This window comes from Anas acuta, chromosome 3 (genome assembly GCF_963932015.1).
Source record: "Anas acuta chromosome 3, bAnaAcu1.1, whole genome shotgun sequence".
NCBI lineage: Eukaryota > Metazoa > Chordata > Aves > Anseriformes > Anatidae > Anas > Anas acuta.
Window position 1 is genome coordinate 24,699,438 of NC_088981.1, and position 16,139 is coordinate 24,715,576.

General features: G+C 53.4%; 1 protein-coding gene across 1 annotated transcript; it reads right to left on the reverse strand.

Annotated features, from left to right (window-relative positions):
* Positions 1 to 3,134: 3,134 nt before the first annotated feature.
* Positions 3,135 to 5,490, reverse strand: IRF2BP2 (interferon regulatory factor 2 binding protein 2). Its single transcript, XM_068676194.1, has 2 exons — positions 4,267 to 5,490; positions 3,135 to 4,016 (listed from the first exon to the last, which is right to left on the reverse strand). The coding sequence occupies exons 1-2, from the start codon at positions 5,336 to 5,338 to the stop codon at positions 3,301 to 3,303; spliced, it is 1,788 nt and encodes a 595-aa protein (XP_068532295.1). The 5' UTR covers positions 5,339 to 5,490; the 3' UTR covers positions 3,135 to 3,300.
* Positions 5,491 to 16,139: the final 10,649 nt, after the last annotated feature.

A 16,139-nucleotide genomic window follows, 5' to 3' on the forward strand; every position in this document is an offset into this window, starting at 1 on the left:
TTGTGCTGCGCCTTCCCGCCCGGGGGCTCCGCACCCCCGCCCCGCCTCTTGCCCCGTGCTTCGGCCTATCTACAAATAAATGTCAGAAGTAGTAGCTAAAAAAAATAAAACAAAACATTGCACTTAGGCAACTATAGCTTTTGCTTTTTTTTTTTTTTTTTTTATAAATATAAATAGAAAGCACAAGAAGTGTTTAAAGCTCTTAGTTTCCTGTATTTAGTGCAAGGAGTGGGGAAAAAAATTATGCAAAAATTGCACCATTGGACTTTATCAGCTATGAACAAAAGCACCATGCAGGTGACCTCCTAGCAAAAAATATAGATCTTTTAAAAAATGGGATGAAAGTGGGTTTGGGGGGGAAAAAAAAATCACACATTCTTCATTAAAACACTTTTAATACTACACAAATTACAGTATCACCTTTTAAAAAGTTTAAAAAGTAATATTAACAGTAGCACTGTTGCAGTTAAAGCATTTCAAAATAAGAAAAAGAAGAAAAAAAAAAAAGAAGAAGAAAAAAGCTTGTAGCCCAGGAAAGAGTGAACTGGTAGAAATGGAGAATCCACCGGTGTTGGAACTGAGTAAAGCAACAGAAAGGCAAAAAGCAATGCTGAATTTGAGAAAAACAAGGTATGCATGGAAACCCTCAGATTCTGAATGTTTTGTTTCCTTTTGCACTTCTGCAGTTTCAGGGTGACCAGGACCAGACAGAATGGAGGCAGGAGGCCTGTGGGCCAGCTGAGCCAGCACAGGCACTGGGCCGAGGGCCCGGGGCCTCCCACCGTCCCCTCCACCCCAGGGTGCCACCAGAGCCTGTGTTGGGAGGAGGGTGCGTGGCCTTTGGGCCTGGGCACGGTCACGGGGGTGCCACTGGGCCCCAGCGAGGCCCTGCTTTGTCGGGAGCAGGCCCAGCCCTCACCAGGCTGCACACCAGGCCGCCCCATAGCACAAAAGGGGGGCCTCCGTAGGAAGGTGTCGGGGTTTCGGTTTTGGTTTTGGATTGAAAGTAGGGATACCACCTTAACCAAAAACATGAGCTCCATACCACAGGAGGTATTATGCCAAGCAACTTTGAAGAACTTGTTACCATCTATCAGCTCAAAATCCATTTTCTTTTTTAATAAAGTGCCTAAATACACATTTACACAGATCATAGTGGTTCCAAAGAATCCTTTACAGTTTTTATATATATAGGTATATATATAGGTATATATATATATAATGTGCGTTTTCTTCAAATTGGCTAAATGTGTTTACATAAGACACCAATCTTGACTATAGGTATAAGTTTTAAAGCGTAATATTGACTCAATGAATTTGTTTATCATGCAAGTCTTATCTAATATTACATTGACCTGTAATATGGAACACAATGTAGTGGGTGTGCTCATTAAACACTTCATAAAAAATTACTGTGCATGTGCAGATCTGATCTTCAAATACTAATAATGACCATTTCTTTAGAGAGAGAGAAAAAAAAAGTCTTCCAAAAAAGATCTACTCTGCATTAAATTGCAGTCTGAACATTATCACAATAAGAACAGTTGACTCAAAAGCACCCAAAATTCTTCAAATTAAAGTCGGCTGAACAAATTTTGCCTCCTCCTTCTCCTCCTCCTCCTCTAGCACCAAGAGTGTTTATTAGCCTGTCCCAGGGAAGGGACGACCTGGCCACCCCTTTGCTCAGAAACAACCACTTATAACCCAGTTATAAACACCTCAACAGAAGGGCTCGTCCAGCTGCAGTGTTGCCAACGAACTATAAACAGCACAAAAACATCACTATAAGACTCAACTATTTCTAGTAACCAATGATTTATTGATTTTAGAAGTCTGCTTGGTGATGCAGAAGCGTGATCAAAAGAAGTGGCTTTACAAAAGAGTTCTCCAAAGTAGCTTAAAAGGCAGGGCCGTGGCCATGATGTGAAGCCCTAATTGCTTTCATTTCAACCAGTTTATATTTTCATTTTCAAAGAATAGCATTAGGTTTGTTTCAAGCACACGTAATAAGGAAATTACAGGTTTCCTCCACCCACATTTGGGCTGTCACTGATATGCCCGCAGGCAATCTGGCAGAACCTCAGTCGCTGCTGTCATTGTACCACACTGTACCTGCCACTACTTGGAAACACCATGTCAGCGATAGTAACAATAGCAACAGCACCAGAGGTGACTGATAAGCAAACTCAAAGTCCACCTGCACTATCTGAAAATTAAAAGTAAAATTAGAAAAAAAAAAAAAAAATCAGTCTCTCCCCCACATCCCCATCATTGTCCAAAGACACAAAAAAAACAACTTAAGTGACGCTGAAGACCTTCAGAGATGGCAGTGCTACGTCGGTGCATTCACCAATCGTGTCATTAGGTTGGCTATCAAAACTCCACGTTATAGTATGCAATTGGTGAACAAATGCAGTTTTGTAATCTTACAACTGATCACGTGAACTGCGGTCAACTTTGCCTTAAAAGAAAAAAAAAAAAAAAAAGAACAACAAAAACAAACCAACCCAGAAATCCCTAACTCAACAGCGCCTCTCAGACACCTCTCCACATCCTACTCCGAAGGCAACTTCCCTTGAGAAACACGGAGGAATTTTGGACTCGATCCGGCGGATCTGCCGCCGCAACACGAGACAGCCGTTTCTGGGAGAAACCCCTCGTGCTCCCTACGCTCGCCTGGCTCGCGGGGTGGCAAAGAGCGTCCCCGCCACGGCTAGCCACGCTGCTCCCCAACCACCTCGGACCGAGCCTGCATGCGACCAGCTCTACAGAAACAGGGGCCAGGAATAAGGAATCACAGACAGTAAGGCGATCTTTACAATGTCAGAAAGTGTATTTGGCATTTAAAAAAAAAAAAAAAAAGGAAAAAAAGAAAAGAAAAAAAAAAAGAAACAAGTGCATACAAATACAGCTAGAAGCATTTCTGGTTTGCCAAGTGCTCTCTAAAAAAAGCAGCGCAAGTCACAGCCTACATTGAACAGTAACTGTCACCAGGGAAGCACAACAAATAGTTGCTATAACAAAAGGGAAGGAAAAAAAAGGGGGGGAAACAAAAAAAAGGGAAAAAAAAAGGAGAAGAATTAGAAGAAATGCCTTTATAATAAGTACATACCTTTTGTCTTCAAAAAATATAGAAACACAATGTATTCAAAAAAATCAAAATTATACAGCCATGTTTATGAAGTCTACATTTCCCTTGTCTTGGAGATATATATATATTTATATATATATATTTATAGATATATACAGAATTCAAGCAGTTTGAGTTAAAGGTGGCGTCGGGCCGCGAGGCCGGCAAAGTCACGAGTCTCTCTCCTTTTTGACTTTCACATCTCCGGCCAGAATGGTGGCGATCTCCCCCTGCATGAAGGCCCAGGGGACGTTGGAGCCGACCAGGGGACACTTCTCCCCGCTGGGACAATACACCTCCCCGCTGGCTCCCTGCTGCTTGATGCTTTGCCGGGAGCAGGGGAAGCAGAACTTGTGGGACGGGACCGAGGGGCACTGCACAAAATGGGTGTCTTCCAGGCGCTCGTGGCACAGGGTACAACACAACGGGACGCTGGCGGCGAGGGACGAGTCCGGCAGGCTGGCGGGGTGCACGGGCTCCAGCCCGCCCGCCGCGTTGGCCCCCTGGCCCGGCACCTCCCTGCCGGGGCCCAGCCTTCTTTGGTTCATGGCGGAGGGCGAGGGGGGGCTGCTGCTGTTCCTCCTGGTGGTGGAGTGGACCTGGTTGGCCTCTTTGGAGGCGTGGTTGCCCCCGGCATTGTCCGCCACCAAAATGAGCGCGGCCATGGGGGACTGGCCGTTCTGGGCCGCCTCGGGCGGCGTGGTCCGGTTGGAGTGGGGCGAGGCGGTGGGCGGCGGGGGCGACATGAAGGAGGTGGCCGTCAGCGGCATCTTCATCCCTTCCGACGAGGTCGGCAGCCAGGGCTGCGCCTCCCCGTTGATCTTCGGGGGTCCCGCCTCGCCCTCCGGCTCGGGGGACGGCTTCCTCTTCCGGGCTGCCCGGGCCCCTGGAAAGCAAGGCAGAGAGGAGGAGGAGGAGGAAGGTTAGAAGGCATCGCAGCTGCAACACCAACCCCGTGAAAGCGCCCAGGTGTCGGCGTTGGCGGGCACGCCTGGCCACCGCGTGCTTGAAGCCACTCCATGCCCAGAGCCACCCTGCGCCCCACACCACCCCGTGCCCAAAGCCGCCCCATTCCCCACGCCACCCCGAGCCCAATGCCACCCCGAGCCCACCTCCGGGTGCCCGCGGCGCCTCACCTGGCTTGGCCACGGCCCCGTTGGTCTCGTAGCCCAGCAGCCGGCCGCCCGCCATGCCCGGCTCCTTCTTGAACTTGCTGTCGAAGGGGGGCACGGCGTGCCCGCCGTGCTGGTGCAGGGCCAGCAGCGTGTCCCGCACCGTCTTGGGCTTGGCCAGCCACTCCTCGCCCCCCGCTCGGCCCTTGCCCTCGGCTCCCAGCTCCGCCGCTGCAGCCGCCGCCGCCGGCAGGCTCTCCGCCGAGCCGCGCTTCTCCTTGGCTCCCCCGTCGTGCTCCCCCGCCGCGCCGCCGCCGCCCGACGAGGAGGACGAGGAGGAGACGGAGCCGGGCCGCTTGTGCCCCAGCTCGCCGGGCTGCCCGCCCCCCCCGGCCGCCGCCGCCGCCGCCTGCGCCGCCGCCGCCGGCTGCTGGGGCACGGGCACGGCCAGCGGGGCGGGCGCGGCCGAGATGGCGGCCAGCGAGGCGGCGGCGGCGGCGGCGCGGCTGCCCAGGCTGCCGATGGCGGCGGGGAGCCCGGCGCCGTTGACCAGCGGCACCAGGGTGGGCGGCACGGCGTGTGTCCGCCGCGGGTTGGGGCTCTGCCGGTTGAGCTCGGGCGGCTCCTCGGGCTTGGGGAAGCCGTTGGGCACCAGGATGCCGTTCACCTGCCGGCCGCCGCCGTACTCGGCGCCCAGGCGGGGCGGCGGCCGCTCGGCAGCCAGCGGGTAGCGCTCCAGGGGCTGCGGCGGGGGCCGCGCCGCCGCCTCGGCCGCCGCCGCCGCCGCCGCCGCCGCCGCGGCCGCCGGGTGCCCGAGCTGCTGCTGCTGCTGCGCCAGCAGCTCCTTGGCGGACAGCGCCGGCTGCTTGGCGTGCGGCGGCGGCGGGGCCCGGCCCTCGGGGAAGCAGCCGTGCGCCCGCTTGAGCTGCCGCGCCGTGTCGATGACGAACTCCACGCGGTCGGCGCCCTCGTAGTTGACGCAGCCCCGGCACACGGGCTCGGTGAAGTCCCAGATCATGGCCCAGGGCATGCGGGGCAGGTCGCACAGGTAGCACGACTGCCTGCGGGAAGCAGCCGCCACCGCCGCCGACGACATGTCCCGGCCCCGGGGCAGCGGCGAGCGCCCCCCGCTTCTGCTCCGGCTCCGGCTCCGGCTCCGGCTCCGGCCGCCGCCTCCTCCTCCTCCTCCTCCTCCTCCTCCGCCGCCTCCTCTCGCCACCGGAGCCCCGACGGGGCGGCTGGGGCGCAGCGGCACGGTCCGCCCGGCGCCCTCCCCCTCGGCTTCGTCTTCCGAGCGCTGCCCCCGGCAGGCAGAGCCGCTGCGGGGGCCGCCGCTGCCCGGGCCGTCTCCGCCGGCGGCGCTCACAGCGCGGCGGGGACGCGCATCTCCGCGGCGCGGCTGGCGCAGGGCTGCGGCCGCTGCCGCCCGCACGGCTCCCCCGCTCGCTGGCTACTACGGGGCGGCGCGGGGCGGCGGGGGCCGGCGCGGCGCGGCGGGGCGGGGCGGGGACTGCCGCGGGGGCCGGGGCCGGGGCCGGGGCTGGGGCTGGGGCTGGGGCTGGGGCTGGCGGCGGCGCCGCGCCGTGCCGGGCTCCAGCCGCCACCGCCGCCTCTGCGCGCCGCCGCCTCGATTCTTCGACAGTGCCGGGCGCGCCTGCGCGCTGCGCGCCCCCGCCCCGCCGCCGCCGCCGCCGCCGCCGCGCTCCCGGCGCCGGCCCCGGCCCCTGCCCGCGCCCCCGGCCCCGGCCCCGGGGGCTCCTCCTGGGGCTGCTCCGGGGCTGGTGGGCAGCGGGCTCCGGGCCCCGGCACCCGGGCACCGCCGCCCCTCGGGGCCGGCCCCCGGGCTGCCCGGTTTATTTGGGGCCGCTGTAAATGGGTGAATAACAGCGCCATCGCCCCCTTTTTCGTGTGTTTTTATTTATTGATGGGTGCTCGCTGCCGCCGTTGCGCGCAGGGGAAACGGGGCGCTGCCGCTATCCCGGCGCTTCCAACCACAAACCCCGCCGCGAGGGGAGCGCAATGGGTGCAAACGCCGAGCCCTCACCCCCCTCCATGTATTTATACAGATGTATATACACAAAAAGCCGACATTTTCCTGCTTCCCCACCGCCACACGGGGCTGCAGGGGGGGCTCTGCCCGGGAGGCGAGGCGAGGCCGGGCGGGGTGAGGGCGGCGGGGCTGCCCCCCGCTCCCACCCCACTCCTCCCCGCTCCTTCCCACGGCGCTATGTAGGTTACGGGGGAGGGAGGCGGCAGCCGGGGGCCGGCCGGGGAAGCTCCGACGGGCTCGGCCGCCGGGGGGCGGCGGGGCGCAGGGCCCGGCCGGGAGATGCCCGGGGCTCCGGGGGCGCTGGGCGGGGGGGACGCGGGGCACGGGGCATCCCCGTGTGGGGTGACCCCGGGGCCGCGGGGGTTAACGCGGCTCGGTTTTGGCCTCCTTTCACATTGCATCAAAGTCCTGTAAAGCTGCTTCTCTTCCCCTCCTCCTCCTCCTCCTTCTCCCCGGCTGGAAAGACGCTTTATCCGTGCGCGCTAAGTAAACAGAGCTTGTTTTCGTCTTCCACCCACTGCCCTCTTTCTCCAGCCCGGAGCTGGAGGCGTGCCAAGGCGGCTGCAGCGATTGCTGCCTCTGCACACACACACAGACACACACACACACACACACACACACGGGGAAGAAGCCGGGTTTCTCGGGTGAGGCAATGCGCCTGCAATTGGCAGGGACAAGGCAGGAATTGTAATTGCACTTCATCATGTGATGGCTTATGAAAGAGGAAGTTTGGATGTTTTAGTCACGTACTCCTTTGCCCTCTTGCTTTAGCCTCCAGGTTCTCCGAAGGAAAAAATTACATATATTTATATATACTGGTGGAAAGCCAAGAAGCTGTGTGTTTGCACATCGCAGCTCATGAGCACAGCTCGATGCTAGCTGAGGCTGCAGGGGAAGAAGAAGAAAGCGAAGCTTTCAGCGGTGGCAGGCTTTTAACTGCAGGACAGAAAATGTGATCTGTATTTATTTGACTTTATTTCTGATGAGGACGAGCTGGCTGGAAGAGCCGAGATGAGCGGTACGGTTTGCTGCACTCGCTGCCTTTGAATTCATTCTGGTGGAAGAGGCAAAAGCAACCGTTACAGAGCTCAATGTCAAGCAGCCGATAAAAAATAGTGGCGTAGGAAATGTGGTTTAAGTATCAAATCGCAAAAAAAAAAAAAAAATCCTCAGAGCTGCTGTTACAGCAGTTACTGTGCAAGAATCAAACAGATCGGGCATTTGTTTCTTGTTCTTTTTTTTTTTTTTTTTTTTTTTTTAGAAACAGAAACCATGCTGTTGTGCCTGATCTGTGCAAAACGCCCCTTGTGATGACACGGCAGGGCTATATATAGGATATATAGGAGCAGTGAGCGCTGGGGGGGACCTGGGGGCATGCAGGGCCGGGGCAGTGCCCAGCCGAGGACCCCCGACACGGCACATTTGGGGACCCAGCCCTGTGTCCTGTCCTGGTTGTGCCTGGTGTCGTGGCTGGGGGAAGGACAGGAGAGAAGTTGGAGCCAGGCAAGATGAGCTCTGTCTGCCAGCGCCACCAGTGCCACCAAGTGCCCCTTCTCACCCTGTGTTTTTTGGCATTTTGGGCTGGGCTGCAGACAAGTCTTGCTGTGCTCCCCGCTCCTGCCTCCCCATGGGGTCTCGTTTCCCGTCCCGCTGGTGGCAGCGACCGCGTGTGTCCCCTCGTTCAAGAGCCCCTGAACCGAGCAGCTGCCATCTCTTGCTTGTAGACAGCTGCTCATTTTTGTCTGTAACAGCGAGCTGTTGGTGGCCATTTTAGAAGCAGTGAAAAATCTGATTTTCATTTAAAATGATCTGTCATTTCGAAAGAGAACCCCCCCATACAGCACACACACCCATTTTGTGTACGCTTTGTGAGGTGTGCCATTCAAACAGCAGCGCAGGTGATGTCCTGCTTTCACATAGGTGGTGGTCCCAAAGCCATTCTGTGGGTATTTCGCCGTGATTTTTGCTCCAGAAGTTTGGGGCTAGTTAGCAGGGTGCCGCACTGTGAGCAAGAGCCTGGGTGCTGCAGCTCCTGCTGCCTTGGTGGGCTCTGCCCCAGGCGATTTAGAGCAAAAAATTGTATGCTTTTTTTTTTTTTTTATAAAAAGGAAACGGTTCTGTTTTTAACTGAGCAGTTGACTTCACGCCCTCTTTTCAAGTAGCAGTGGAAAAAAAAAAAAAGTCAAGGAAAAGATGATGGAAATACTTGAGAAATTCGGAGGTTACTACACTCCGAAGAGAAATAAAAACTTCAGAGGGACACTTCCAGATGCCAGAAGAAAGGGCAATTGATGTGGAAAAGCTTCCGCCCGCTCTCCCCGGCGTGGTAAATAGGCATGTCGGGCGATCCCATTGACACCGCCAGCCACAATGGGTGATTGTCTGCGGCGAGGGCGAGGGGGGCAGGAATGTGCAGGCCGGGGGCTTCCTGGGGTGCGCAGCGTGGCCGGCCGGCCGGGCGACCCCAGCCCTAAATAAACAGGAAGGCCGGGGAGCCGTGACCCCTCGGCGACACCAGCGAGCAGCTCTGCTCGATGCAGCTTGACGGGCGCCCTCCGAAAACCGGGCGAGGAGAAGGACCTGGTGGGAAGCATTGCACAGCGGGAGCAGACCATCTGCTGGAAGAGTGACGGAGGTCTGTGAAATTCCCTCGGCTGAAGCCTCGTTCCCTGCCTGTGTTTCACCCCCTTGCTTTTTGTCTCAGCAAAAAGGACGCAGAGGAAACGTGCACAGAAGCATCTCTCAGGCAGCTTGGGGAGCTTGGCCTCACAGTTGCTTTCTGCCACTTCTGGGGAGTTTATTTCCATGACACATAGAAAGGTGGGTTTTGGTGCTGCAGACCTTGGGGTTTCCACAAGGCCAGTCGTTGCAGCCAAAATATCTCAATTTTGCTACATAAATAGAGTTAACAGAAGCGGACCCAAATCTGAGGAACCATAAATGCAGATGAAGTTTGTTCCTGGGCCCCCATCATCACCCTACAACCCCGCTGGGTGAGCTCAAAGGAGCCCCAAAAATCAAACACATCCCTTTTCCAGGCACCTACATCCAGTCGCTCACGTTGGGCTCCAGAAGGAGGTGCCTGCCAGGAAGCACAGCTGAGTTGTTGTGTGATAAAAAGAACTGCAGCAAAATTAATAACCGGTGTGCCCATGCTAGAACTGGCAATTAAACTCCGTCTCCTCCTCCGGATTTGGATCATTAAAGCAACTTGCCAAGGGCTGGGGCTTGCTGATCACCTTGTCCCCAGATGGGGCTGGATTTGGGACCAAGGACCGGTGACCTTGGTAATGGGAGCTGCCAGGGCGCATCATGCCCGAGGAGCATGCGCTGGTGCAGCCACCGCTTGATGCTGATTCAGGGGTCTCACTGCCTGCCCACCCCCTTGGGGGTGCCAGCCAGGCATCCCTCAGCACCCCTCTCTCTGTCTCCCCTCGATGCATCATGATCCCAGCAGCTGCCCCTCAGCTCCCTGCTCTGCTGGTGGAGCCTGTTGGAGGCAGAGGACATGGGCAGGCACCTCCACATCCCCTGGGGAGAGCACTGATGGGGGAAACGGCTGCAAGGACTGGCCCCCAGGCCAGATGAAAGCCCCTCGCTTCACCTCCCACTTGGCCCCATGCAGCCGTCAGGGGGTGATAACCACTGGGAAGTGAGGTCCCAGGATGGGCTTCAATTGCTGATCCAGAGGCAATAGGGCAACTGCCTTCATCATCCATTTTCCCCCCGCGAGTTACTATTATTGTTAAACGCAGTTCCGCACACGTTGTAATTAAGTGGAAAAAATACAGACGAAATGAAAAAGGGTACGAGCTTCTCAAAAACATCTCTGTGCTAGCTGCAGCCTGACTCAGCCTTCAATTAACATTCTTCCTTAAAATAGTTATGTTATACAGCTTTTGTGAGATCTTACATAATGCCAGGCCAAATCACCGCCCGAGAGAGGGGCTGTGAGAACGCTTGACTGTGAGTGTGATTTTTTCTTTGTTATTCTTTCTTATCCAGCCTCTTTTCCAACTGGTATAAAACAGATCATGTGTGTGTGTGTGTGTGTGTGTGTGTGTGTGCGTGCACGCACTTGTGTCAGTGCCCACAAAATCTATCGTATGAAAGTCTGGGAAATTTGCATGCAGGATGCAGGGATCTGCAAGGGAGGTATACATGTATATCCCACCTGTACTTCATTCTGGGGGCCTATGTTTCATTTTAAGCAACTGCCAACACATTTGTGCCTGCACAAACCCTCTCTGGCATCACGCGAGCTTCAGCCTAGGTTTGCACCATGCTGCTGAAGCAGGACAACGTTTTAAATGGGAGAGGGCTGGGAGAAGAAGGGCACATCTAGACCTGACTGCGCTCACAACCTCTTATCTCAGGACACTGGTGAGCACAGCGGGCGTGCTGCTGCCAGGGGCTGCTCCACCGAGGCCCTGAATTTGTGCCAGGGCTGCAGTTAGCCCAAGGGGGAAAGGAGTAGGTTGATGCAATCAAGGCTCTTCCTTCTGAATTGTGTTTTACACCCAGAGTTATGTGTTTCTGACGCACAGGTCAGCAGGGTGTGGAAATGTGCTCTAAAGCTTTCTGCATCCTTACACATGCTTTTAGTTGCCGGGGGGGTTGCCTGCTACTTAATTTGGAAAGGTTTGAAAGAAAATGCAAAAGGTAGGCAAATAGGCAAAGGGCAGGGATACATTTTAGGAGATTTTGACAGCAATTGTTTGACACTGATTTCAGACATTCCCTTGTCATTTGTTAAGCAACAAGAATCCCCAGGCACCTATGTAAAGTATGACCATACCACTTTCTCTGTTTACAAATGGTTAAAAACAAAAACAAAAGCAAAAACAAAAACATCGCAACCTGCTGTATTCACCTCCAGATAGCACATATAACTACCCATAAACTCGTCTTTGCTTCAGAATTGGTACAGGGCAAGTATGCAAAGAATCTGGACTTGTTCTCATCTCCTTCCAAATCTAGCAGTGGTAACAAAAGGATAGTTTCTCATATTTCAAAAAGATGTGCATGTTTCTGTACTCTGGAGTTTCAGAATCAAGCATACACCTGAAATGTCAGAAAAATAACATGACCGAAAGCCTGAGAAGCCCTTTCCAGATGTAACCAGATCCACCAGCCGACAGCCTGTAGTACTTAAAATCCTCTTTAACCAGCAGCATGTCAAGACATGCCTGCCTCGGACACTGTTAAGACGTCCAGCCCCCATATTTTACATACCCTCCTAATTGCATTCGTATGTTTGGTTTCATATTTGACCTCTCTGTTGCAACAGAGTGCCAAGGAAAGCTCTCTTCTCAGCTCTGATGCAGGAACGGAGCAGGAGGGCGTGTGGGGTTCGTGATCACTGCATGCCTCGTGCATATGCCAGAGTGCCAGGCCCCAGTAAGCAGTACAATGAAACAAAATAAATAAATAAATAGATCCCCAGTGCAAACGTGCAGTTTTTAATTTGAGGTACAGCCGGGATTCTTTCTCCTTGCCTTGTTTTTTCTGAGCGCTTCGTGTTCACACCTCCGGTGTTTTCTCCATAACCTGGCAGCTCACCAGCTAGTGTGTTTCAGCTTCTCTGCATTAGAAAGAGAAGACCATGTTCCCAGAAAATGCATCACTACAGAGTGAGAGGCCGACTCACCTTGGCTGATGGGACTTCTGCCACTAAATTCAGTAGGTTCAGGTTCAGGTGGGTGCCATTAAATGAAATTCTGGGCTGCAAGAGGCCGTGGGAGTGCTGAACGGGGGACACCGGCTGCATTGAGAGAAGTGCTTGTTTCTTCCCTACTCAAAATCATTTAAGAAGCCGAAGCCAAAAATCACATCACTGTCTGCACCGGACCCTTTAGAGCTACAGATATGAAACCAGATAAATGTGATTATTTGGAGATAAACGTATGTGCTGGGAAAGCGGGTTATTAATGAGAGAGAGGTCTGGAGGCATGGTGACTCCTAACTCGTGGCGGATGGGCCATTGCTGTTGTCGTTTTGGGGAAGAAAACAGCAACAACAGCAGCAGGCAGCCTGCACAGGATTTCTCTCCTGGCTCTTTCTGAGGCGAGACAAGAGCTTTTCCTGAGTGCAGCCCACGAGGCTGGATTGCAGCTCCTCAGCCAGCAGCAGATCAGGGCTCCGGACTGGAGACAATACGTCTGGAAATTTGGGGCGAGCTGCACCTCCTGCGTGTTTTACTTGGACGGTAAGGTTTAAGTACCATGCTGCTCTGCTCTCATTTAGCACTGTTATTACAGCCTTGTTTGTGAAGCAAGAAGAGCAATCCTCATGTAAAAATAATAGTATTGCAGAGCTAGACAGCAGATGGTGTTATTAAATACCTGGGCAAAGTCTAAGGTCATAATGCTCCAACAATTAACAAGATCTATTGTCTATCACTTAATAGGTAACCTCCTCCTGTAGGATGTTTGCAAGGCTGGGCAGAGTGGCAAGTGGTATCTTGTCCAAGCCCAGATAACTCTGCCAGTTAAGCAAACACTTGGCAATGATTTTTTCTTGCCTACATTTGTCGCTACCAACACGTCAGGTAGGTACAATATGATCCTGTTTCATCTCCTAAATTATCCCTTCTTTAACCAACTCCATTAGGTTTTAAGTAGGCTTACCATGACCTGGGTGCTCGCTGATAGTTGCCTGACGTACATACAACCTCTGTCTCGGTGGATAAAGTCGAAACTGAACCTCGGTAACATGAGGCACATCCCTCTTGCATACAATTTTCAGCCAGAGCTCCTTCTAAGGATTAATTTTATATCATAGCCACTGCACTTTATCAAATTTTCCCCGTTTGCCTAGCCTTTTGAGAAGTGTGCCTCTCAGTTGGACCTCTGGGCTGTGCCCTGGCATCCACGGATGCAGCCCACCTTCTCCTCCGCTATTAGCTGACTTTGCTAGTATAGGCAAGGCTTTCTGCGTCATTTTCAGAGATGTGGACTCAACTCACCTCCTCTGGGACTCCTAGGAAGCCAAAGAGGTTAACGATCACCCCTCAGGGCAGGCTCTGGCTGTAGTTTAATGACTGCGTTATAGTGGCGAATGGATTGGCGGCAGAAATAGGCCAATGCAAAGAACAATAGGAAACCAGTGCGTTGGTGCACTCGTCTCCCAGAGGGCAGGCGGGAGATAGGGAGCTAAACCAGAGTCCTGTGGCTGCCAATAGCTTCACACAGTACTTTTCCTCCTTGGTAATCGCTCTCCTGCTAGGATCCATGAACTTGAGAACAAAGTACGTTTTATTATTTACAAGGGTTAGATGACAAACACAAACAGATGGTGCAAAGATGACTCCTAATGCATAGTGATCAAGGAATTTAATATTCATGGATAAAGGCCTGGAAGATTAAGTAAACAGATTCAAATATGCAAGGGAAAGTGTCTCGTAACAATGCATGAAGTCAGCGTGGCCTTTTGTGCCCTGTTACCCTTTGGGTCAGCGCAGTTGACATAAAGGGAAAGATTGGCTGAATTTTCCAGCCTTCCTGAAGCACCCAGAGCAGGCGGCATCTTCGTGAGGAAAACCTAGGAAGTGTTTTTGGCAAGAAGGAGAAAAAAAACCTTTCTCTTCTGCTATTAAACTTTCTGTTTCTGTTGAGAAGCCCCTTCTGCAAGAGGGCTGAGGCAGCTTCGTGTGCTCTGGGCTGCTGCTGCCCGTACAGAAAGCAGCCACACCTGGCTGTTAGCTGTGACCACTCGGATGACTAAAGACTACTCGCATGAGCAAGGGCTGTGGCACTTGGATCCTGGCCACCCTGCTCTGCTGCTAGTGACGCTTCTCGTGGCAGAAGCCGGGATTTCGCCGGTGCTGCTTTCACGTGTAGTCATCCTGCAGGGAGAGTTTCAACACTGATGAATATTACCAGTCAGGTCCTCAGTATGAATCACCCTGTCCTTCCAGATGACTTTTTCTCTCTGCTGTTTACATCAGAGGCAGGGAATTTTGCTGCTTTCTTGTATATGTAAGCAAAGGAGCGTTTCACTTGAGAAGAGATTTCCAAACTCACTGAAGTCATCCCTCTCTGTATTTCCTTTTGTTGTTGTTGCTGTTCTCATTCTGAGCGTGGGCAGCAAGATGTTTCTAAGGAATTACTGACTGAGCACTGAACGTATGGCAAAAAAAGAAAAGCAGGGAGAAGAGTTCATTGATGCACGGTGCTGGACTGTGCCAACACGCCTGCTCTGCAGCTTCGATCAGTTTGCCATTTTTCCTGTCTAGATCAGGTTGTTAAATGAATGGGTTATGTGGGGTTTGGTCATCCCGTCTGCTCAGCCTGGGGAAGGTGTGGGCAGGCAGCTGGGAGGTGAGGCAAGAGAAGGGCAGCAGCTTCCCTGCCTTCTCTTACAAAGCCCCTCTCCAATGCAATACAGGGCCAGGACACCACAGACTATGGACAGAAGGGAGAAGCTTAGGGGTGGGGTGGGTTTGGGCTAGGGAAGGGTCAGGATCCGAGCTGCAACATGAAAATGGCTGTGGAAATCTGCCCAGCAGCCTGCCAGCTGCTGCACAGGGAGGTGAGCTCTCCCCTTGGCACTCCACCAGTACAGCCCCAAGAGCAAAAGCTATACCCTGAACTCGATATTACTATTATTATTATTATTATTATTATTATTATTATTATTATTATTATTATTATTATTATTATTATTATGCATAGTCATTACTGTTTGGCTGCTTTATTTTCATCCTTCTGTGAAAATATGGCTGTCTCCCCAGTCACTGAAGAGCTCGGGCACCTCTGGATGCTCTTCCTTAGGATGCTGCTGCTCTGCAGTGCTTTTTCCACACCACCTGGCAGGTCATGGAAATGGTACTGGGTGCTCAAGCAATGCAATGTGAGGAAAGAAAGGTGCATTTATTGCCCTGACCCCCAGTCTCAGGCTTCCCGTGGAGCACACAGCGCTGGGGGCAGAGCACCTCCAGGTCTGGTATCTGCCCAGGAACTTGTCTGGCTCCGTGGACGTGTTTGGAGGAGGTGGCTGCAGAAGCTGGAATACGGTCAGAGATCCACGGCGGAGAAACCTGCTGTGTGAATAAAGCCTTTGTTAAGATGGATCCCATCTGTACATGATTTCATCAGCTCCATGAAGTGTGCAGGACATTTATACGGTGAAGTAGCCAGAGCTCCTGTTTTGAGAGAGAAAACACTTCTGTGTGCTTTTCCATAAAGGTCTGTTGCTATACGAGGAGGGGAAACCTTCTGCACTGCCGTTCCTGTCCTTAACCACGGGATGGGACAAGCATTGGGATCCTGCTAACACAGCTATAAAAATAATGTGCATTTAAGAAGCGTCAAAAGCACAAAAAATTGGCCTTGCCCTTGTCTTTGCCTTCTCTCCCTTAAACGTGGGGATACTTAGAACAGAGTAAATAACATTCGAGACAGCTAAAGAGCAGTCCACAGTGCTGAAACACTCCTGCCGTCCAAAGTAGCTCCATGCCAGCTATTTCATTTACCATATGTTTGGTGTGGTTTTGGCAGAGTCAGCACGAGGATTTTTGGGCAGGCCTGTGAAACAGTTTTTCCCTGCCTCCGCCCAAACGTGACCGAGTCCTGTCTGCCATGATCACGCCACCGCGCAGGGTCAGCCTGGCTGTTTTGGGCAGAATTAGTCAGAGGGGCCTCTGGAAGGAAGCCCAAAGAGGGCTGATGCCTTTTCCATATGAGTGGTTGTGTTAGGGAGGCTGCAAGAAGCTGCAGCATTTGGGATGGTGGTGCCAGGAGATGCTGGAGGACCACGCTGGGGTATAGGGTCCCTTCTCCTGGCCCAGGGCGGGTGCAGTGGGGCCGCCCTGGCTGCGTGGGCAGGTGGCCAGCCCTCTGGCACT